Source organism: Tympanuchus pallidicinctus, unplaced genomic scaffold (assembly GCF_026119805.1).
Source record: "Tympanuchus pallidicinctus isolate F22 unplaced genomic scaffold, pur_lepc_1.0 scaffold7, whole genome shotgun sequence".
NCBI classification, from domain to species: domain Eukaryota; kingdom Metazoa; phylum Chordata; class Aves; order Galliformes; family Phasianidae; genus Tympanuchus; species Tympanuchus pallidicinctus.
Window position 1 is genome coordinate 23433661 of NW_026294791.1, and position 22717 is coordinate 23456377.

A 22717-nucleotide genomic window follows, 5' to 3' on the forward strand; every position below is an offset into this window, starting at 1 on the left:
GGAGCTGGACCATGCCCAGCCAGCTCATAAAACAATCAGGAGATCATCCTACCCAACTCACAACCACAGCACTGATACAACAGCACCTCTTCTTTATCATCAGTATTCTTAAGAGAAAAAAGGAGGAGTAAATGAGAAGAAACTTTGAGCACTTAGAGAAGCGTATCTGGGTTCCACTTTCAGATTAAACAGAAAACAGCATTAGAGATTGTATGAAGATGCCAACTGTCCTGAGTTAATCTATGATAATGATTAACTCCTTTTTTATTTTATAGTAATTCCCAGAAATATATGCCCAGATTTTCATCAAGAGGGACAGAAGAATTACAGTCATTGTGTCTAAATAAAACAAACAGATAGTAATTTCTTTCATCACCTTTTCATCCTCTCTTACCTCTCTGTGAAAGGAACACATTCATTTCCAAGAAGTACACAAAAAGCACAATGAGGAGGAAGATGATGAACCTATAACGAAGGACTCAGATCCTCACCATAAAGCAGAGGAATAAAAGGCTTATTCTAAATTAGGTTGTTTAGCTGTTACTAGGGAAGACAAAATCATTAAGAATCAGGACATCAGCCTACCTCTCGGGTCCACAGGCACTGACAGGGAGGATGTCTGATGCTGGAGCTGTACTGCCAGTACCTTTGCTTGCCATTTCTACTTATCTTGAAAGACCAGATTAGGATTTTCTGTAACAATTTAGTCTCTTCTGTCAAAGCTTAGTGGTAGAAGAGCAATTTCTAACCTATTCTCAACTGTGTAGCCTGCTGCTACAAAAAACATCTTTTGTTATTTTACTTTATGTGTAATAACTTCCTTCCTCCATACATTTCCCTGAACACTGAACTCCTGTGTATTCTCACCTGATCCTTGGTCTTCTCTTCTCTTTCACGAATGTAGCCAGCAACAATTCTTTCTGTTTCCTCACATAATCTTGGATAGGTTGCCAACTGAAAAGCAAAAATACTAAAAATTCATATCTGCAGGATAGCTTCAATAACATGTAAACAAAGGAACTTCAACTTTCTTTCTTGGAGGAAAGCAAGTATTATAAATGGTTTGGTGAATGTAAGCCTCCCTTGCTATTAATAGTGATCTTCCAGAGAAACCGTAGGGATGTAAACCCTTGGACTTTTTTTCGGTGTTTTTGCTCTATAGAACAATGAGGAGGAAAAGAATTGTTTGGAATATAAAAGTAACTGCATCACTGAAATCTAAACATTCACAAGAATCCAACCAATCTCGCTCAGAGGTGTGGGAAGACTCTCACTGCAGATCTGGGATAATAGGTTAGAAAGGCCAGTCTTACAACGTAGCACTTCACTCTTAACTAACTGCATATCCTTTGAATACATCCCACATCTGACACAAAGCTCCACAGAAAATAATGGGAAGGCATTAGGTAAAGGTTGTCTTTCTCAACATACAGATTCTGAATGGACATGTACAAGAACTCTGCAACAAAGCTTCAGCAGCTAAAACAAAAATCCATTTCAAGAAGAAATCATACTTCTACCTGGCTCTTCAGAAGTCACATAACTTTGAGAAATGAACTTCCATGATGAGTTATCTTATCTCCTTGACCGTTATCACAAGATGGACAACAAAATATTAATAATTTTTTAAACCGGTTGGTACGTTTGCCTCTAAGTTGTTCACTTATCCTGCTTAGCTACTCTAACTTACAGTAGCTGCAGTATTACCTATAAGATGGATGTTTGAATAGTTCAAAAAAAAAAAAAAAAAAAAAAAAACACCAACCCAAACTAAAAAGAAAAAAGCAAAACGAAAGCTTGTACATGACACTTGAACATTGAGCACACTCTAAAAGATGTGATATGCGGCAAGTGTGCTTACTCATGAAAAAGTGAGCAGGGTAGAGCTCATACTACCAACTGACAAATTTATCAGCCTTGAAGAGACATCTCTACGCTTTGCTCTTGTTCTGTGTGTAATTCCAGAACAGCATTCTCAGTATTTTCCAAGTTTCTTGTTCTTTAAAGGCTCCACCTTGTGGCAACACGTTACATCTTTACATCTCAATAACGGTACTTTAAGACGTGATCAATAAAATGCAGAAGCAATCGCAGCCAACAACAAGAAAGAATCTGCACAATTAACTCAAACAATATCCTCCAAATTCAGCTCAAAATATTGTGAATCCTTTCCGCACTTCCCTACAATCTTCACCAAAGGATGAGCAACCTGCCCTGTTTTAAGAAATCCTTCATTTATCTCCTCATTGGTACAAAAAGTTGTGTTGTTCAGAGGGATGCAAAGAACAAGCCAGGATGTTTTTCAACAATTTCAGTACATCAGTACTCACATCCCAGACCTACTCGAGGACTTGCTACTTTTGGCTGTTATTTTCATTATTACTTTGTTTGGAGTTTGACAGAAGTTGTAACTATTTAGAGTCTTACTCTTCAGATAAAATAACAATATCTTTTATAATACCATAAAATGCAAGAAAGACTTTGTGTTAACTACTATAAAAATTACATTCTACTTACATTACCAGACCTACTTGCAAGTTACCTTTTTAGTGCACTTCTTGACAGTGTTGATTAACTCCTGCATCACTAGATCCACACTTTTTAAGCAAGGTCCTTTCAGCTTCACTATCTGCTTTTTAACAATAGCTTCAAATGCCATATCTGGAGTAAATAAACCTGTTCTGTGGACATGAAAGAATATGTAAGATAGTAATACAAACATCACACAAGGAAGTTTATTTCTTTTTAAACCTGATTGCTCATCTGCCTTTTCAGAAACTTGCAGCTGAATTACAACAGTATCCCTACACAAACTGCCTTCCATTGAACTAAATTAGCTCGTTTCTCTTTAAAAACTGTTACAGTATTGCAAGAATATGTAAGTTTAAGCATGCTATATTTCTTGAAGATGACTATGAGAACTCTAAAAAGTATTGGAATAATATTGTGAAGCTTCTTCAGCAGTGCACCAAACCTGAGAGAGGAATGGCAGCAGTAGTGCTCTTGTACAGCCAATGGCATAACAAACCAATAAGATTTACACAGATGTATTTTCCCTCTTCAGTCACAACAGTAAAGATGGTTTTATTACTCAGGGTCCTATGAAGAGAAATTCAGTTTGTCACTGCAGCATATAGGAACCTTATATGGACAGGTACCTTGTAGAACCAGTTCTAAACTAACAGCCCTTCCTTCTCTTTCAAACACTACTTGCAAGATTTAGCTCAATACAACATAAGTTATATTAAAAAAAAGACACAAACTATAAAGACGTCCTGAACTATTAGTTTGTCACCGCAAGTTTTTCTTCAAGATCTTGCCACCAATAAGGCAAAATTCTTGAAAAAGCTTTCACAGTAAACACTGCATTTTCAGGAGATGCAGCGTGCCAGAGTGCTGTCCATTCAAATGGAAAGCCAGAGATGGAGCACAGCAAGGAATGTTTAACTTCCAGCTTTGATGGTTTCTTCATCAAAAATGGTCAGAAGTCATCTTCCTATGCTAGATAACACAAACCTTAATAGTGAGATGTCCATCAGAATCTGAGATGAATTGTCACTGATTTAAGAAGAACAAAGCTGCCAGCACTACACAGAGTGCTAGAACAGCCTTGTGAGCTTTGATTTCTTTGATTTCTAAGTGCCTTGCACCAAAAGATGAACCCCCATCAGGTAACTGAGACAAGCAACAATCTCAAAGAAGGGAAGGAAATTCTATGCCATTAGATTGTTTGAGGTAACATGCTGCTTTCAGATTTTGGTACATAATGCTGCAATGAAGAAGCTGGAGAACTTCTTTTAACCCTAAATAAAAAGTCTTTTGTTCAGCTTACAGTAGCTGATATTGCATTACAATATGTTTGTAGATTATGACATTCCCTAGAAAGGTTCTATGTTATTCCTGAAGGACCCCTCGCAGCGCCAGTTAACCTACATGGTAATTTCTCACATCCTTCACATCTATCTTATAAGACTTCTCCATCTCTAAATGTGGAGATGCAGGAATTAATTTTATCTAATCAGTGAAGTAAGAACAGAGAAGAGCGGAGTTGCAAGCCTTCATCTGTCAGAAACAAGGAGACATTATGAATTTCCACAATTTATCCACAGCTAAAAATTTACGAGCCACTATTGATGCATGTCACATTTAGATTCTTTGTCTCCTCTTGCTTTATGCAGTTACGTTTGTGAAAGCTACAATGGATTCGGCTCTATCACCACTACTTGATGCACAAATGTTAACAAAAACTTTGCTTCCTTAAAGTAGGCAGCTAGAATTACTTCTGGCACCAATTCTGAAGTAAAAAGGCAGAAAAGCTCACGTGATAGCTCTTCAGTAAAGAAAACTATGACCTTGACAAGGCATCCCAAAATGGATAGGATGAGTAAGCCTAAAGGATGGGCAGAAAATGTCTGAGGTGAGGTCTATTTAGTATCTGGACACATTTACCATTGCAGCATACCAGGAAAAAGCCAATGATATCATGAAGAGAGGTACAGATTAAGCCATGTGCAAATACTATTGAGTGCTACAGCATTTATTTGAGAGTTTCTTTGTGTGCTTTGTAGGTATTAACTGTCGAGCAAATCTCCCGCTTACATTTTTGGCCACTGAATGACTGCATTTAAGAGACATCCTTTGAAGAAGAGCTTCACTCAGCTGTGACAGTCTCAACATTCCTAAATCCCAGCAGTACTTTCAATCCACTGATATGTCAAGTTCCAGACAGCCTCATAGCTAGCCTTTGAACTTATGCTTTCATTGTGCTTTCTACAGGTTTCTGACATGTCTGTAGTGAGTGTGTGCGCAAAATTGCATTGCTTCATAGCTTTATACCATTTTCTGAAAGGAAAAAAGTCTTCCTTACACTCTAGACTGATTTACCTAGTAAGGTGACTAAGTAATAGCAGAAAAGGGAGAGCTAAAAATTTCTCCCCCGTGAATGTATAGTTACAATCAGTTACACCAATTCCAACAGCTTTATACAGTAGAAAGCTTACGTTATATTGAAAATCATAGTTATACATTCCAGCTGGCGGTACCAGGAAATAAAAGTAAATGATTTTCTCTATAAAATAATTTTCCAAGATTTTCAAGTAAACTGAACATCTCCAGGCAAACCAGCTGATCAGCTCAAAATAGCTACCCGAAAAAGAGAGGTATGAAGGAGTAGAAGAAACATCAGCTATTGGAAGCAGTGCATTAAAAATGTAGTCTAGCAATCAACAATCAGCACATCCACAGATTAAGATGACCTGTGATCAGCCTTGAAAATGCAATGTGATCAGCCTTGAAAAGAGGGTGCACTTGCCTGATACCATGTATGTTCTTGATTGCATAACTTATTTCTCTCCGCAGCTCTTTCTCATTGAACTCCATCTAAAGGAACAAAAACATTTGAGATCACATTAGGGGAAGCTTTGAAGTGAAATAGAAAATATTACTTTTTTCCAGTATAATTGGAAGACAGGCAAGCTCAACTAATGTAACATTAATCTTTAATCATGCTGAACAAAAGGTAAGTATTATGAAATGTTTTAACACTAAGGCTACAAGCAACAGTTAGGACTGCTAGAAATTATGCACCCTTCTATTCCCAATATATCAAACAGCTGAAATGATCTTGCAGCACATTCCAAAAGAGACAATAGTTGGTGGATAAAGCCAGAAACAACATTTTAAAGACACTATTTATTTATCTATTTTTAAGTCTGGTTTCATGAAGTGGTACAACTTACACCATCATGTTCTCTGCTTATCCTTGTATAATCAATAAATGTACAGATGTTATAATTATGAAATATACCAGAGAGTTTAGCTAAGCAGTTATTATACCAAAAGAGAATAGATACAATGCTTGCCCGTACCCTGGGCTCGCTACAAAACTTCAGAGGACAGAAGAGATCCAGAGATCTTCTCCAGAAGAGATCCTTCCCCACTGGCAGTCAGCTGTTAAATGGGGTCTAGGAGAGGTGGAGCCTGGCTCCACCCCTTCCAGCAGCATTGCTGCTTCACCTGTGCTCCCATGGCTGACTCATTGCTCGCCTCCGAAGTTCAGGTCTTGATTCAGCAGTTCCCATACAATCCTCAATTTCCCATCTTACTGTTTTTCAACCAAATTTAAGAGAGGAATGAATGGTCTCGGAGTTACGAACCCTTTCTTCACGTTTCTCAAAAGCAAACTAGCTGAACAATATTTTAGTATTGTCACAAGTGAAAGGCTCACTATGTAATCCCAACTGTAGCTCGTTCTCTTGAAGTGCTAGTTGGCACAGCATATTTAAACCTCAGAACTAGCTAAAACCTGTGTGATTCTCACTCAGCTGAAAGCTAAGCCATTATCGAGGCAGCCATACATAAAATACAAGGAAACTTAGGAAAAGCGTCAAAGAGAGCAGACTGGAAATACAGCAGGACTCACGGAGAGGGGAAGCTAGGATCACTGAAGTGAAAGAAAAGGTGAAAGAACACAACATGAATTCAGTTGACCACTTCTTAGTTCACAGACCACTGTAGTTTATTCTGTCACTCAGAAGGTGGGTAAGCAAGAGATGTATCAGGAGGAAAAAAAAAGTTCTCTAAACACCAAATTTGAACTTGTTCCACTCCCTCTCCCCTTTCCACTATGAAAACATGGGACAGAAAATCAGTTTTGTCTTATGCTCTGAAAAAAGCAAGAAAATAACCTGCAAAATGTACATGTTTCATTTGTGTAGCTTTAACAGGTACTAGCTACTTGAACACAGCAACTGAAATTTGCCAATGGTAGTTGTTTCTTTTCCCCACCTAACCAGAAAGAAAATGCCATTAGTGAGAAAAAAATAAAAAGCATGAAAAATAATAGGAGCTGGGACTATAATTACATTCATATTGCCATACTTCAGAATCTTCATTGTATCTCAGTACCCATAACTAGAAATGAAGCTAAATGTCTCAATAATCACGTAATGAAATTTCTTCTACAGTAAAGATCATGTTCCTCACATCAAGCTTTATCTTTGCTTTAGTACTTTTGGTATTGAAATAGGAATACATAAATAAGACAAAAAGTAACATCACCAATATGGATAAATACCTTCACTAGTTCGAAAGGGAAACGTTCATGGAAAATACGATTGATTTTGGCACCACCTGAAAGTTCTAGTGTATCGACCTGATCTCCTGATCCTTCAATTCTTTTTTCAAAGTCCACTGAAAACTGCTGTACCATCCTAAATTTCAAAGAGATGGAAAAAGATTAACTTAAGCACTTCAACTATCAACTATTAGTTCAGCACTATTGACCAATTAAAATGGGTTTGGGAATTGACAAAAGTGTCTACAACAATTAATTCACCCAAGCTGCCTATCCAGGGTGCTATACTTGTAAATCCATTCCTACATACATACACACCCCCCCACATTTTTTCCTCATAGGATGTAGCTCCACATACTACTTTCCTTTTTTCTTAAATGTTGTGTTTAAAAATAATAACAACAGCTTATTAAACCATATGTTAAAGTCAGCTTCAAATATATCAGGGCACCAGGCTTCATTTCTATTCCACTGTAATTGCTCTCGCTATTTATCACATTCATTTATTTACTAGAAAGAAAAATACTAGCAATTCCTTTGAATTCTTTTTTCCTTTAGAAAACAGTACTGTAGCAGAATATGCTTGAGATGCTCACAGACCGAACGAGTCACAACTTCATATATATACTTCTATCAGCTTAATGACCAATAATACAGACTAACAAAAATAAAAATACCCACGTTGTACTCTCATAGAAGAGTCCCAGGCTCTGTTCCCAGGTTTTCCTCTCAATCAAAACATCTTAAGTTATGAGGGACAGAATTACATCTACTCTTTTGACACAGTTGTTACAAAAAGCAAGGAGTAAATCAAAGTCTGTGGCTGAATCAATGAAGTCTTGATAGTTCAGGTGACCATTTTCCTTTCTGAATTTCAGCACTGGCCTCAGTTGCTGTTCATGTGTCCCAAAACAACAGAGATATGACTTTGTACTCACCAAACTTGAATATTTTCCTTGTCCACAAGAACATGCTTAACTGCTTTCTGAAGACAAACCATCTTTTAGAATCAGCTCCTTCATAAGGAGCTCTGTAACTTTGCTGCATACCACACAAAGGACTACCATCAAAGATTAATTTTGATCTTGCCACTTGCAAGTTCTTTTGGATGGCCAAGTTTTCATATCTTATTAAAAAAAAAAACACGAACATTTCCTATTCTCCTTTTATGCTTCTCATCTTACAGAACTCTAACACAACCTCCTCCCTTTGCTTGAGGGCATCTTTTTGACAGGCTGTAGAATGAGTCCTGCAATCTAAAGCAGTTTCTTACCTTAACATCATGTATGTTACTCATCTTTGTACCTTTCCCTGCTCTGCCTTTTCTCTTTCTATGATTGCTAATGCTAATTTAGGGAAACCCTTGCTGAAATATTCAAGTGTTCTGGAACACCAAACACAACATTTTTCAGAGCTTGAATAAAGCATCTTTTTCCATATCCTAACATTTAAACACACGGGGAAAAAAAAAAAAGTCAAGCAAAACAAACCAAACCAAACCTATAGACAAATGGAAAGCAGATAAAAGACAACACTCACTGCAACAAGGCTTTTGTTTTTCTGGTTGGATCTTCTGGTCTGAAGTTTTTGTATACCTCTACTTCATGTTCTATAGAAAGCAGCTGGCTCTGAAGTTTGCTCCTGAAGGCTGGCAGGGTATCCCGAATATGATTGGTAAGTTGCTAAAAAGCAAATAGAAGTCCTTTTATACTGTTACTAAAGATGAAAGCAAGAGCATAGCTATTTCCTTCTGGCTGCCAAACATATCAGTGTAGCCTGTGCTAGCTTACTAGTGTAATTCCTCTTGATCTTTGAAGCAATGGAGACAGTTCAAGAACACCACAACACCCCTTTCATGTACACATTATATGGAGGCTGGAAAAACTTCTTGACTTTTTCACTCAGTATGGCCTGATATGACATAGTTGTTTAGCTATATGCTAAGAAGTTATTTTAATTTGAAATGGACTCTCACAATAACTCAGCATTTTGTTGCCAACATCCATTTCACTGATTCTGAGCATCCAAAACCACTTGCGAACAGTGACAGAAGGCAGTATAGGCATACAGAGTATCTACTTAGCACTCTCACTACTCACAAAACTGACTTTCACAACACTTCTACTTCGTTGTATGCAGAACACTAAAGAGATTTAGCCCTCTTACAGCACTTCTTTAAAAATATGTATTTTTTAAAAATCTTGATATAAAGCATTATCACTGAAGAATGTTGGCTTTCATTCATGAAAATATACCTAAAAATACTGGAAAATAAACTGGAGTAGAAAAAGTCTTAGAAAAGCTCTTATCTCAGTTACTTCTGCCCATGTATGTTGTAATGTGTATGTACAATACTGCCAACTGTCCAATGAGCCTCTCATGCATTGTATCCATTCCTTGATTTAAACTAAAATGGACTTTTTTCACTATACCTTCCCAGTCACACAATGATAAATAAAGAATGTCAAATACCAAAGTAGGAAAACTGAGCCCCAAAGTTGTTCAGAAGGCCTGAAAGGCACATTACCAAACGCTGGGGTTTCCCTGGAGCACCACCTTGTGGACGCAGAATAATTTAAATACTACCCGGTACCACAAACACTCATGTATTAATAACCTGGGGACAATTCTTGCATACAACCTCTCATGTAATATTCTACATACAGTAATAGCAACAGAAGACCAACAATTCATACTGAAATAGATAAACTAAAAGGAAAAGAAGGTCAAAAATGTTACTAGTATATAAACTCAACGACATATAAGACAGTTTCAAGGAATATGAAAACTCAGTTGGTTTAGTTTCAAAACTAAGACACGAAGTATTAATCTTTCAGTGCATTTAAACAGACAAAACATCCCAAACACACACAAACCTGTAGGATGCAAGCAAGTTCTTGCATTCTGTTGAAGAATGTTTTTCTAAGGCACAAATAAATAGCATTCGCATTCTTTCTGAACAAGCCCAGAGTATACCTTAACCTGGTTGTAAAGATACGCAGCTGCAAAGTCAGTGCAGCAAGAAATTAGCAGGCCAACCATGTGGTCTACTTATCCAATATGCCCTGTGCTGTTTCCAGCTGCTATCCAAAATTGACAAAGCCAGGCTGACCTCGCCTCTGTCTATTCCAAACCTATAGCAGCAATTCAGCAATGAACTGGAGAAAATACTATCAACTCCAGATTTTAGGAATGTCAAAAGCACTGGTTGGCTGATAAAACTTAGTTTCTAAGTAACAGTAATAATACCAATGAAATTTTAAAAAATAAATAAATCATAGCATCATCAGTAAATTTAGGGGGCAGGCAGGGTTTGGTCTTGCCCTTTTTGAATTTGTTGAGACTCATTATCATCAGGGTCACATACGATTCAAGCTAAGGCTGGCATTACCAATGGACACAGTGGTGACAAGAATTACATATTTCTGCAATTGTGCAGCAGGCAGCATATTGACTAGGACAGTAAGCTACAAGTTTCTTCTCCAGGTATCTGGTAGAATAGAAGACCCCTATTTCCTGCTGAAGAAAGCTGCAATCTGATGAGTTTGGGCATGAACACTTAGAAACAGACCAAAGGTTTGGGCAAAACTAAAGGCAGTGTGAACCAAGTCCTCCTGTGTTTGTCATTTATATCATTAGTGTACTGTATGTGTTTCTACTAAAAACTACATCAAAGCATAGATTTTCAGGTTAAAGTACACATATGCAGGGAACCTTCAGGACACATCATATCTCAAAACATCCCTCTCCTCCCCTCTTCCCCCCACAGATTGCCAGAATCGATTTCTAAGAGTCGTGTTAAACTGGAAGAAATGTGATAATTACAGAATAGTGTACTTGGAGAAACACCAAGGAAGAGAGAATTTTACTTTTTGTACATTCATATTCAGTATTCAAGAGAATAGGGAAGTGCAGAACTGTTAGTACAAGTCATAAACAGCATTATTATCAGGTAAATTAAAAACAACAAAAGTTCTGCACACATCTAAGTAAGAGCGAATTTATCCTGAGCATGAAAAGCGGTAGGGAGAAGATATAAGAGTACCCTGATATTGGAAGATGTTAGGATCCCAGTGCTCCAAGGTTACTTAGAATTGTCACCCTTGTTTTCCATCTCTTGTGACTACACTTCCAGTTTTGTAGATTGAGCGCACACAATTCTGCTTTGCTGGAGCAAAAGAATTTTTGCAAGGAATGCCAAGTCCTCCCCAAGGCAGCAGAGAACATCTTGTACTCTTTCATGGCCAAAACCAGCTTGCTTCTACACAGTCTCCCTCAGAGTTACTCTGTTCACCCACACAGCACACAGGCCAGCTTGAAAGAAGACTGTAGGTTACAACTATGTGCTGCTGTGCACGGCCCCAAAGGAAAAAAAGGAAGTCTATTGAATGGCTCTGTACCCCTCCAGTATCTTCATAAGGATTTGGGGGGTATGTGCACATTATTTTACTGCATCTGTAATTAATATTACAGCTTAAATTGCAGCTTTAAGTAATACAGACAGAGCTAAGAGAAGCTACTCTAGATTATTACAAACTAATAAAGTGGAATAAAATATTACAGAATTCCCGAAGTTGGAAAACTGCATAGTCAAAGAGTACCATTATTAGCTTGTGTCTGGATGCATGAGGTACCAATCTGAGTAAGTTTTTGAGTGAGAAATAAAAAATACAGTCATGATTTTCTTGGAACAAAAATCAAGATTGAATATTATGTTATCAACGATGGAAATTTCTGCAATTAGCAATCTTAATTATTGTAGGTTTATGAATACTGACAAGTGCCTACAAATTAGGTTCCCTATATCCCACGGCACATTTCTGTTATTTTTAACATGCTACTTTGTTAATTACACTGTAAAAATTAAAAGGCAGAAAAGAATAAATAAGGTTCATTTTAGTGAAGATTTTATATCAAAGCTGTCTCCACAAAGAACTCAGGTTTTACCTGGTTTAGAACTTTCTGAAGATACGGCGTTCCCATCCGATCTGCCATGTGCCTGTATGCTGGGTGGGAAAGAAAGAATTTCCTTTCTGCTAGAAGAGCTGCCTTTATGTCCTTCTTCCCATCAATGTCCTTTTGGCTTCTGTTCACAACACCAATATAACCTGAAACAATCCCAGCCCAATGGGCATGTTAATGCAGGTATTCTCTACACAACTGGATTCATATTAAATTGAACTATGTTGCCTCAATTCAAACAAAGGTTTCTAATTCAGGTATTTCTTTTTTTACAACATCATTTACAAGCACTGCAAATGAACTTAACATCCAATTTGTTCATTCTGTTTATGTGAAATAGATGCACTTCTTTTTACGTTACTAATTCAAGCGTACAAATATCTGAAACTTCAGTGCACTCCAAAGAAGTCACTTCAAATAAAAACAAAATCAAAGTAACAAAAAAGAACAACAAAAAGAAGACCCAACAAGCCTGGGTAAGTAAACAATACAGCACTAAGAAAATACAGGAAAAATGAGTAATTTCTCCATGTCTGCTGGAGGAATACGTTCACAACTTCTTTGCTGTGCTCATATACTGAAAGGAGATGGTGGTCTCATAAGCCAAGTATGACTAGAAACAAAATTATTGCTACTGTTAACAGTGAAAGTGACTGTAACAGTAGCTGTTGGAACAATCAAATAGAAAACTTCCACAAGAGGTCAAAACCAGGTTAACAGCAAGATTACCGAAGCGCTGGTGCTGGCTTCTGTCATACGTAAGAAAAAAGACTCTTTTGTTGAAAGAGACAGCAACCTGGCACAGAAAAAGAAAACTGGCTAATAAATAACGCTGACATTTCTTGTTTCCTCGGGAATAAGCAGCATATTTTCCAGGTCCAGGATAAATTATTTTACTTATAGGATATTTTTAGCACATCCCCTTTCTGTGTTTGCTGAATGGAATATAATAAAAGCTAGGAACTCATCAGGTCCAGGATAACCCTTCATTCATCTCCAGAACTCTCAAACACTGCTGTTACCAAAACCAAGGAACAGAGGCAAAGGAACATTTTTACCTCTACGAAGAGGAAGTAGTTTATTTTCTAGAACATCTCTTGCATCTGTTCCTTCATCCATCAGATCCAATTTTGTGATCACACCAATGGTTCTAAGGCCTAATCAAGTCAGAGATGGGAAAAAAAAACAAAAGTGAAAAAATCATTTATTTGGAAAAAAAACAAATTATGTCCTACAGTTCCATAGTGATTATTAACAATGTGATCATCTCAGATTTATCACACAACAACCACCACAGTTGCAAGTAAGGGCATGATTGGAAATGAAGAGGTCATCATTGGCAGTGCTGAAATGTATTCCTCAAATTTGTTTAAAGAGGCTCAATGGCTACTTTTAATCATGCTTACCTTGAGGGTCTACTTCTTTAGCTAACTTCAGAGCATCTGAGTTGGCCAGATCCGTGTTAGCTGGAGTCACGGCCAATATCAAACAGTTTTCTCGAGAGATGAACTGCATTATCATGTCTCTTATCTGCTGCTCGATATCTGGAGGCTGATCTCCTACTGGCACTTTAGTGATTCCCGGTAAGTCAATAAGAGTCAGGCTTAGTACTGCATGGAGAACACAAAACCACAACACTGGTTAGCAGGCCAGACACATCTAAAGAGATCTATACAGGTACGGCTGTAGACAGATTTTAGTCACATAAAATCTTATACAAAGCTTATATACTTCCAAAAGCAGTTATCAGTGGTTCAAATAAAACACCTGACAGTCTGAAAAGCGTATTTGTTACTGTAGTTGCTTCCCTACTGCTCCTTCATTTGGATTTAAGAGTATTACTCGATATTTTAAACATTACAACTGGTGTAGGCAAATGTTACTTATATGGAATATCACTGAAGTCTCTTAGGCAAATGAATATGGCTTTCTGAGCTTTTTCCATTAGCTGTAGCACAGTTAACAGGCCATTCATATTTCATACTTCAATCCACAGACCACCTAGAAGCATCAGCTTGTTCAACTACTACTGCAACAGAATATCCTTCAGACAAAGGAGAAAATTAGGATTCCTAGAAAGGAAATACTTTTGGTGCCTGTCCAATACAGATAATAGTTGCTACACTAAAAGACTGATCCATAAAACAAATTAAGAGCATTAGGTAGAAAACTTTCACATTCTCCTGGTGTCAGCACGTTCAGGAAGCTTGCTGTGAGGCAGAGCATTTAGTTCAGTTACTCTCCTGTTTGCTGCGCCATGTCTGCGTAGCAGCAACAGGGCTCAGGAGCACACACTTAGAGCCAAGGCATATCAAAGGGAGGACCAGCATCTCTTTAATTACCTCTCCTCTTATTTTAATCCTTATGTCCTTTGATTCACAATCAAGGCATCAGATGAGGTGGTTAGATAAATGCCTGATCCAGGCACACCACTTTTCCCCTACATGCAGACTGAACTCAACGCAAAACATTTCCTCTAGATTGCCTTCATTAAATAGAGCAGATGGCAACCAGAGAACAGAACTTTCATCTATGCTGGGGATCTATAACATAATGCAGCTTTAAACATCAGCATTGTCCAAGTATGTTCTTAGTGACAAGGAATAAGAAACATCCAACAGGACAAAGAGATATAATGACTTTCTAGATCATTGATCTAAGAAATCCATATGGGTGGAGGCAAGAAGGGTTTTTCCACTTCATCTGCTACCTCCTATGTCTCTTTACCAAAGAGACTGGTGAGCTCCTAATAGTATATGTGCTGCAGGAAGGATTGGCTTCTCCCTGATGTAGAGGGGGAATATTTTAAAATCATGAGAAGATTAAATAGGATAGAGTCCGTGTTCTGCCCAACTCTAGAAGTAACAGCTCTCTGCAGTAGAGTGGTTTCATAATGCAGCAGATGCTGAATTTCCTTACACAGGTATATCCACTTCTGGTGGAAATCTTTGCATCCCAGAAGACTGCTAATCAATAAACAGACAGAGCTCAGTAATATATTACATCACAGGAATATACAGTTGAATGATCTCACTTACCATGTGGAGAATATATTCTTAAATTAATAGGAATTGAAGAAATCCCTTTGTTCACTCCTGTTATTCTATCTGTTTCTACTTCAATTTCCTGACGAACTTCATCAAAATCTGTAAACTTTCTTCCTTTGCAGTGTAGAAATTCAGCATACTCTGTGAAGAATATCAATAGCATGTCTGTATTTCACAAGTTCATAACAGGCTTCACTATTTTCAAGCCCCTAGGTACTCTTCACACGAGGATACACAAAAGCATGTCATCACGTATATCAAGAAAACATTCCATATGAGCACATGCAGTTAATACGATGGCACAGGTGAAAGAGTTTGTTAAAGAAGTCAGGTTGACTGAATATGATTTACTGCTTTTATCATTAGCATTTCTTCTTTCGAAACAACCTGAAAGATTCAGATAAATACCACATACGTCTACAGAGTAAAGAACTGGTTTGAACTCAGATTCTGACTTTTCATGCAATTACTTTTGCTCATAATACATCACTGAACTGAAGAAAAGTTATTCAAGTTCCATATCACAAAAGATAGCCATTTGTTTTCAAAAACTAACAGCACTTGTTTCAGATGATCTTAGCAAGGGAGTTTTCTACATTTTTACAAGTTGATAATGAAAATAAGAGCACTTAAAACACTTCAGTGTTTTCAAATACAACTCCTCACTAAAGACTTCCCATAGTCTAAATCCAAACCATGCTTTAACAGTTTGTAAAAGCTTCTACAGGTGTAGCTGTGATTTCACTGAAGTGGCAAAACTCCACTCATCATGCAGCTTGTCCTCTTAGCCTACAAGGGTATCAAGTAGGAATTGTTTTGCTATCAGACATTGACTCCAACATGACACTAGGTCCCTGTTTTCACACTTGCATCCAAACACTGCTTCTACTCTTTGGATTCCTCAGGATTTCCTGCCCTCATGGTGTACAGCCAAAGGCACACCTCAGGATTTTGAAAGTGGAGTTTCATCCTTCAAAAGAAGATAAACATAGAAGTTGCTGAAAGCTGTGACAAACACTAATGAGGACAGATATGAGCTCACATCCTGTTCCTACAGGGTCTAAGCAGTAGGATGAAGAAAGGACAAAAGATGGAGAAAGACAAAAGACTGCAAGTTCAAGTCAGTTTTGTTCTGCAGTCAAAGCCTGATCTCACAGTTCAATTTTGGTACTTCTTCTGCAGGAAACATTTCTGATAGAAATGCCTTGAACACCAGGAAATTGCTTGAGCTGCTGCTGTTTGAGCAGCAGCAGATCAGAGAGTGCAAATGGATAGATGGCTTTATCTGTCACAACTAAGTCCGTCCCGCAGGTTTCCCTTATATCATTTTACTACCGTGGCTGACCGCGTTGTTAAAAAAATGAAATAGTCAAAACTAGATGTAAAACCATAACAGTAGTAAAAGCAAACCAACAGCCAAAAACAGCAAGAAGTGGGCAAACAGCAAACATCACCTCACTGCCCCACACTGCCATAAACTCCCTGGGATTCAAAGTGTGAGGGACAGGGAAACCCATCCTTGCTGAGACAAAAACAATGCTTCTCATCCTAAGAATAAGAGAGCACTTCATCTTACTTTTCACGACTTAAGAACTCCAGAGCATAGGATAATGACAATCAATATTTTTCTGTATACTTAATATTCAAGTATTTATTAAAAAAAATAAAATAACAACCAACAAGGAATATTCAAATACTGCAAAGTGAGAGAGAAGATATTACACTTGTAACACTTGTTATTGCAAAGATGGGAAATAGGTACCTACTGAAAATAAGAGCTGACAAGTGGTTCCTATTTTGTCTGAGTGCTCCTGGGACAAAACAAACCGCATTCTTCCCATCTACAGTTTTTAAACTGGTGGCTCATCATATTTTCTCAGCAAAAGATTTCAAAATTGAACCAAAAACTTTGTGCTTATTTACAATCAGATGGCTGGCTCAGCTCAAAGAAGCTTTTCTCTTTCTTCCACATGACATTTAATAACAGGACAAGTCCCAGTCTGAAAGGCTTCAAGGTAATCCAAGTGAAAAAGCTGACTACCTTTCAGCTATGTTAATATTTCTCTTTCTCATATATTCCTCTTTCTCATTCCCCTCAGAGCCATCTGTGGTCCCATTAGTTCTGAAGGAAGAGGCTTTACAACTGCGCATAACCTGTGGAGCCGCACAGCCTACAGAATAAAAATCCAGATGAACAAGCAGTGCTTTGTTCTGGGCCTCTCAGCCCCTCGCCTGTCCTTGGCAGTGATGCCCTCAGCCTGGATGAACACACGCTTTAATGCAAGCCTCAGTTTTTAACCTTCACACACAGAGGAACAGATTAACACTTAAACTTCTTGTGGGAACAGACACAGAGTTGGACAGAAGGCATGATCCTGCCTGACACTCAGCGTTCAGTGATGTGTTTTCTGTATAAAGCTGGAGTTACATCAAGAGAAGGAATAAGAAAAAGAAACAACCATCATCTTCACATGTATCATACTTTTCAAAATTATCTATAAATAAACAGTATCATTTAAAGCAGTTTGGATAACATGGAACAAAGAAGCTACCATCACACAGCTCTCTATGGCATCCAGCTACAAGTGTCACAACAGGTTATCATTTCTCTTCAATTTTGATTCATTTGGACAAGATGTGCAAACGGGTGTTATGGGATAATATTTTGCAGAAGACTTCTCATTTTTCCTCTATGTTATTTCCCCAAGGACTTCTGTGAGTTCATCCAGCACAGCAATGCACTGTTACAAACAACAAACAGCTATTGCTGTTTCCAGACCACTCATTCACTGTGCTGAGCTCTTCCACAGGCCAGCTATAGAAAGCCAAGTTAGGTAAGCCATGCGACAAGATAAGAAACAGGTCTTAGAAATACATTAAAGGTTTCTGGAAAACGCCCCTGATGTGCATCAGTCTGAACCCACACCACAGTCTGATAAAGCCCTAAAAGGTTACCCTAACAGAACAACCTCGTAGAGCTCAGGAATTTACCAGTGAGACGAGACAGAAATTCAGTTCCTCCAGGTCTGATTTCAGCAAGAATTATTCCCATGGTATCTCAGAGGAGCAAACACTCCAGCTTGGAGTTTTCAAAGAAAGATGATGCAGGAAATCAGAGGTCTACAGCAAACATTTTAAATACACCTTGTGAGAGGGAATACCTTCTGTGCCCATGGTTTCTATCTTCCAAATCCTTTAGGGAGAAAATCTCACCCGAAAATGACATTTCTGCTAGCTTCAGCTAACAGTCCACCAGCCTCAGGGCACTTTCAAAGAAGTGATTTAAAAACACAGAACCAGACTTCACAAGTTAAAGCCCATCACCTTTTCTTTGATGATGGACCAGCTTTTTCTGAACAAAATAAATGCAGTTGATCCATTTAGACTTTAAAAAATCGTTCAATATTTTTTAATAGGAGAGAGAGAGGCAGTACCAAAAACCCTTGTTGTCTCATCCAATCTACAATTCCTTTTAATTCTCCGTTGCTCTAGCTTTGTTGACATGATGAAGATAAAATTCAGGTCTTCCCTGCTAACCTTCAAACAGCAAGTCTACAAGAAGTACAAGAGTTTTCTGAAGTGGTATTCCTGTTGACGCACAGAACTACAAGAATATCATAGCCAAAGAGCTTAAAAACATTGGAAACAGCATAGATTTGACCAGCATAAAATACCAGGTCATAGACTTAGGAACCAATTAAATGCTTTAATTATTATTTATTATTAATGGTAAACACTCATATAGGGGGAGGAAAAGTAAGTATGCTATTCACTGAAATAGTCTGGTGCATCCTTGACAGTTTTTGCTTCTAGGAAACAAGAGAGACATCTCTGTTCCTTCAACCTTGCTCTAGAGCTTATGCTTTCTATGCAACTTGTTTTTAAGACTGTATTGCTGTTAATGTACCTTGCACAACATTTACTTCTCTGTTTTACAAGAGCATGACATCAGTGGTTTGTGTTCTGTCAGTGATCAAATGTGAATGCTACTGCAGGTCTACTCAGGTTACTGCAGACAGACAGACAGACAGACACACACACACACACACACACACACACACCAGTCAGAGAGGCAGAGGAGGCCTGCAGCCTCGCACTAACGGCGCTCTCCTTAGAGCTTATTAGCCCTGTTCGGATGGCGGGTCTTTCACGGCCCCATTCCTGCTGAGGAAATCTGTGAGATCATTTGTATTAAGTGAATTAAGCAGCCTACGTTCTTTTAACAATTTTTTCCATTTTCTCCTATGGATGTTTTTTGCCACCAGATGGCAATAAAAGATGGATGCGCCTAAGGAATGAAGCCTCGTAACACTTCAATGCAAGGGCACTTGCATTAAAGCTCAGCAACTTCAAAAGGAAAGAGCATCTGCAAGATTTGAGAAAAAATCCACAACATTTTTGAACCCTACGGTGATTTACATTCCACTTAATGTTCTAATTGGCAGAACTGAAACAAATGTGGGCACTGTACATGTGGAGCGTTCATCTAAAAACGTCCAGCTCAGTAACACTTCTCAAAATCTGTTAGCCTGACATTTTTCTTTAGCAGAGAAATCAAAGGACCGACCATGAAAGAAATTCAAAGCTGCTCAAAAAACAGTTATCAAAATGAGGAAAACAACCCTCCTCCACAGTATTTTAACATTTAAACAGCCAATTCACACAGAGAGCAAAGCATTTCTAACAAATGTAAGACCTACAGCAATAGCCTCACCCAAAACCAGAGAACATCTTTTAGCTGTTGTTACTGTTTAAAAAGCACAGTAGCCAGTCTCAAGGAACCTAGATAATTACTTCACCATCACAAGCAGGAGAGAACATATCAGAAAGAAGAACAGATTGCCTAAAGTCATAGGGATGCTGCAATAAAATTATGTTTACAAAATAGGTTTTGATGTATAAATGAAGGCACACCAAGCGAATGGAAGAAAATCTTAAGCCTTCCCTTAAGGAATGCTGGCAACAGAGAACAAATCACTGTAAGTTAGCATGCTTATCAGTAAAGTTTGCAGACAGAAGAGTTGAAATGAAAGCAAGGTACCTGATACAGACTTCAGTTATACTTCTCCTAGAAGGCTGAACACTAACACAGCCCTTATAGCTCCTGTCCCAGCTCATACTGCGTGCTAATAATTACATCCTAAAGACACACACAGAGAAATACTTCCAGGAGCACAACTATAGGAGTCTGTAGTTGCATCCTTCCTCCTGAAGAGGAATCACAAGTAAGGGAGGAGAGCAGCACTCAACTCATTGGTAACTGCTGAAACACCACAACTGTTTAGTATTCAAACCAAATGCTTTCTGGTCAGATCAAATGAGCTTCCTGTTTCTTATGAAGCAGCAGTCAAGTGCTTGAAGAGCCAGCACATCTTTTGTCTGGTTTGGATATCAGACTCACAAAGTCAACTGCCCTCACAACCAACTTCTCACCCAGGAGAAGGGAGATGGAGTCACTCCAACAAACAGCACCTGAATGCCTGGGCTCATTTAGCACAATTGTCCTGTTTGCCCTGCAAAAACCCAAAGCTCATCAGCAGAGCAGCTGCCAGCTAACAGCACCACATCTCTGCCTTCTAAAAACTCAGTGAAGTGGGTCCTCTCCAGTGGGACTGTTTTCTCTCCTATATTCCCTACTCTGAGTTCCTTCAAAGCCTAGCAGCAAAGCACCCGGGAGAAAGAGTCCTGGTTCACCTGGCACTGAAGATTCCCAATGCTGCATAACTGCCCAGGGTTGAGTGCAGTGACCGCACACCATCAAGCTGCATCTGGATCGTTCCGCACGCTCAGTGTAAGATGGGAGCTCTCAGTTGTGATTTCTATGTGGCAAACAAAGCTGCATTAGCAGTATTTGTTTATTACAGAACAATGACTTCATGCTGTTTGGCTCAATTTCAGAAAAACCTCATATACGCCATCTTTCTTCAACAGTAGGGATACAAGAGAATTATAAATATGAGATGAAAACTAAGCATACAGCACTGTGATCCCACCTTCAGGACTGCGGATGAACGGCTTTAGGACAAGCAATGAGTACCAAATTCTGACTACCAGAAGAGAACCACCTTGGAGACTCAAATACTTACAGGATGAAGATCTTTTTCTTCTCCTGTAGCTGGTGCAGTGGTTTATTGAATGCAGAACACATTTACTGTTTCATCTGTAATGCAGCTGGGCAGTTCCAAGAAGAAATTCAAGCGGACTCAAGAAGAGCCCCAAGTAGTACAGAGAAGAACAAGAGAGTCGTTTGCAGTACTATACAATCATTTTTAACATCCATGCTATGATTTATCCCATGGTACCAGGTACTTCTCTCATTATCAGAGTCAAAGGAAAACAGGCACAACTACTCACGGCTGTCATGTCAGCTGTGATAATTAAAACCAGTCTTTGCCTCCAAGATTTCAGCAGAGTACAGTGCTTGCATGGATATGGAAATGCAAATGGCACAAAGCCACATGTAGCAAAAAATGTTACTGTGATTAGAGGAAGTCAACAGATCACAGCAAAATAGCTTTGCACTAATTACACGGAAATTTCTAAAAAGACACAGACAAACTCCTAAAGCACCATCTCATATGAGATACGTTTCTTAGTACTGGTTTGTCTCACGTTACCGCTTGCATATTCTCATTTTTAAGGCCCAAAGACACCAGCTCTTTACCCAGACACACCAGATCCTTTCAGATGTTGGAGATCCCTAGCAATGTCTCCCTGCTGTACCCTTCCATGATGTCTCCAAGCCTAAGAGTGAGCAACCAAAGTTCCCCCTTACTTGAGCGTGCGCAAATGCCTCAGCTGGCAACCTTCAACCCTTAGCGCCACAACTGAAAGCCAGAGGAAGCCTTAACCTTAACCTTAACCATCAGACCAATTCATCTTTCAAAAGGATCTTCAGACAGTTGAAAACACTTCTAAAATACCCTGCAGTCAACTCTGCATGCTTATATGTTACAGCACATAGTATATAGAAAGTGTTCTGTTCCCCTCCCTAGAATATTACAAGGTTAAGAATAGCTATTTTTAAGAGGTGAGAAAGGTTCTAGGATTAGAAAGCAGTTAAGCTTGCTACAGTAGCAGAAACCTGATAATATCCTCTAACTACTTTCTGTAACAGCTTAGACAATAATTACAAACTTGATAAAAATCAGTCCAGCATCTGCTTCCTGTGAGAGAACACCGTGCTTCTCTGCGTAGTTTATTTTCTCTTTTAAATCAGTTCTGAAAGATTAAAGCAGCTCCAAATACCTTTTTCTTTTAAAATTCCCACCAAAATCACCAAAATCAAATAATGAAACACAGTTTAAAGCAAGTAACAAAATAATCAAAGCCCGTGTATTCAAAGGTGCTGACATCTGGTCCCAAACAAGAAATACACAGCATTTCCTAAAGGGATAAATATGTCCTAGCAGCTAGGAAACAATACGCGAGGCAGAAGCTTATTGCTTCAGAGTTGTTGTTTTTAAGCTGTAATGGAAAAACTACTTCACAGCAGAACAGGCATTCAGACAAAGCTGTAGATGCAGCTAAGGCTGGAAACATTACATGAATACATTAATAGGGAAAATATCGGGAAGAAGAGAAATCCTTTCATTGACCTTAACCAGAGAGAAAACAATGATTTTACAAAACA

At 38.4% G+C, this 22717-nt stretch overlaps 1 protein-coding gene across 5 annotated transcripts in view; it reads right to left on the bottom strand.

The window, feature by feature from the left end:
- Positions 1 to 22717, bottom strand: part of DNM3 (dynamin 3) — a 166772-nt gene that overhangs the window by 131266 nt on the left and 12789 nt on the right. For all 5 annotated transcript variants that reach the window (XM_052665623.1, XM_052665622.1, XM_052665620.1 and 2 more), the window contains exons 3-11: positions 15076 to 15225; positions 13444 to 13647; positions 13096 to 13194; positions 12023 to 12183; positions 8615 to 8757; positions 7076 to 7211; positions 5312 to 5379; positions 2543 to 2681; positions 868 to 954 (exon numbers count right to left, since the gene is read on the bottom strand). In XM_052665623.1, the coding sequence (XP_052521583.1) occupies positions 868 to 954; positions 2543 to 2681; positions 5312 to 5379; positions 7076 to 7211; positions 8615 to 8757; positions 12023 to 12183; positions 13096 to 13194; positions 13444 to 13647; positions 15076 to 15225 (1187 nt within the window). The remainder of the gene's footprint in view (positions 1 to 867; positions 955 to 2542; positions 2682 to 5311; positions 5380 to 7075; positions 7212 to 8614; positions 8758 to 12022; positions 12184 to 13095; positions 13195 to 13443; positions 13648 to 15075; positions 15226 to 22717) is intronic.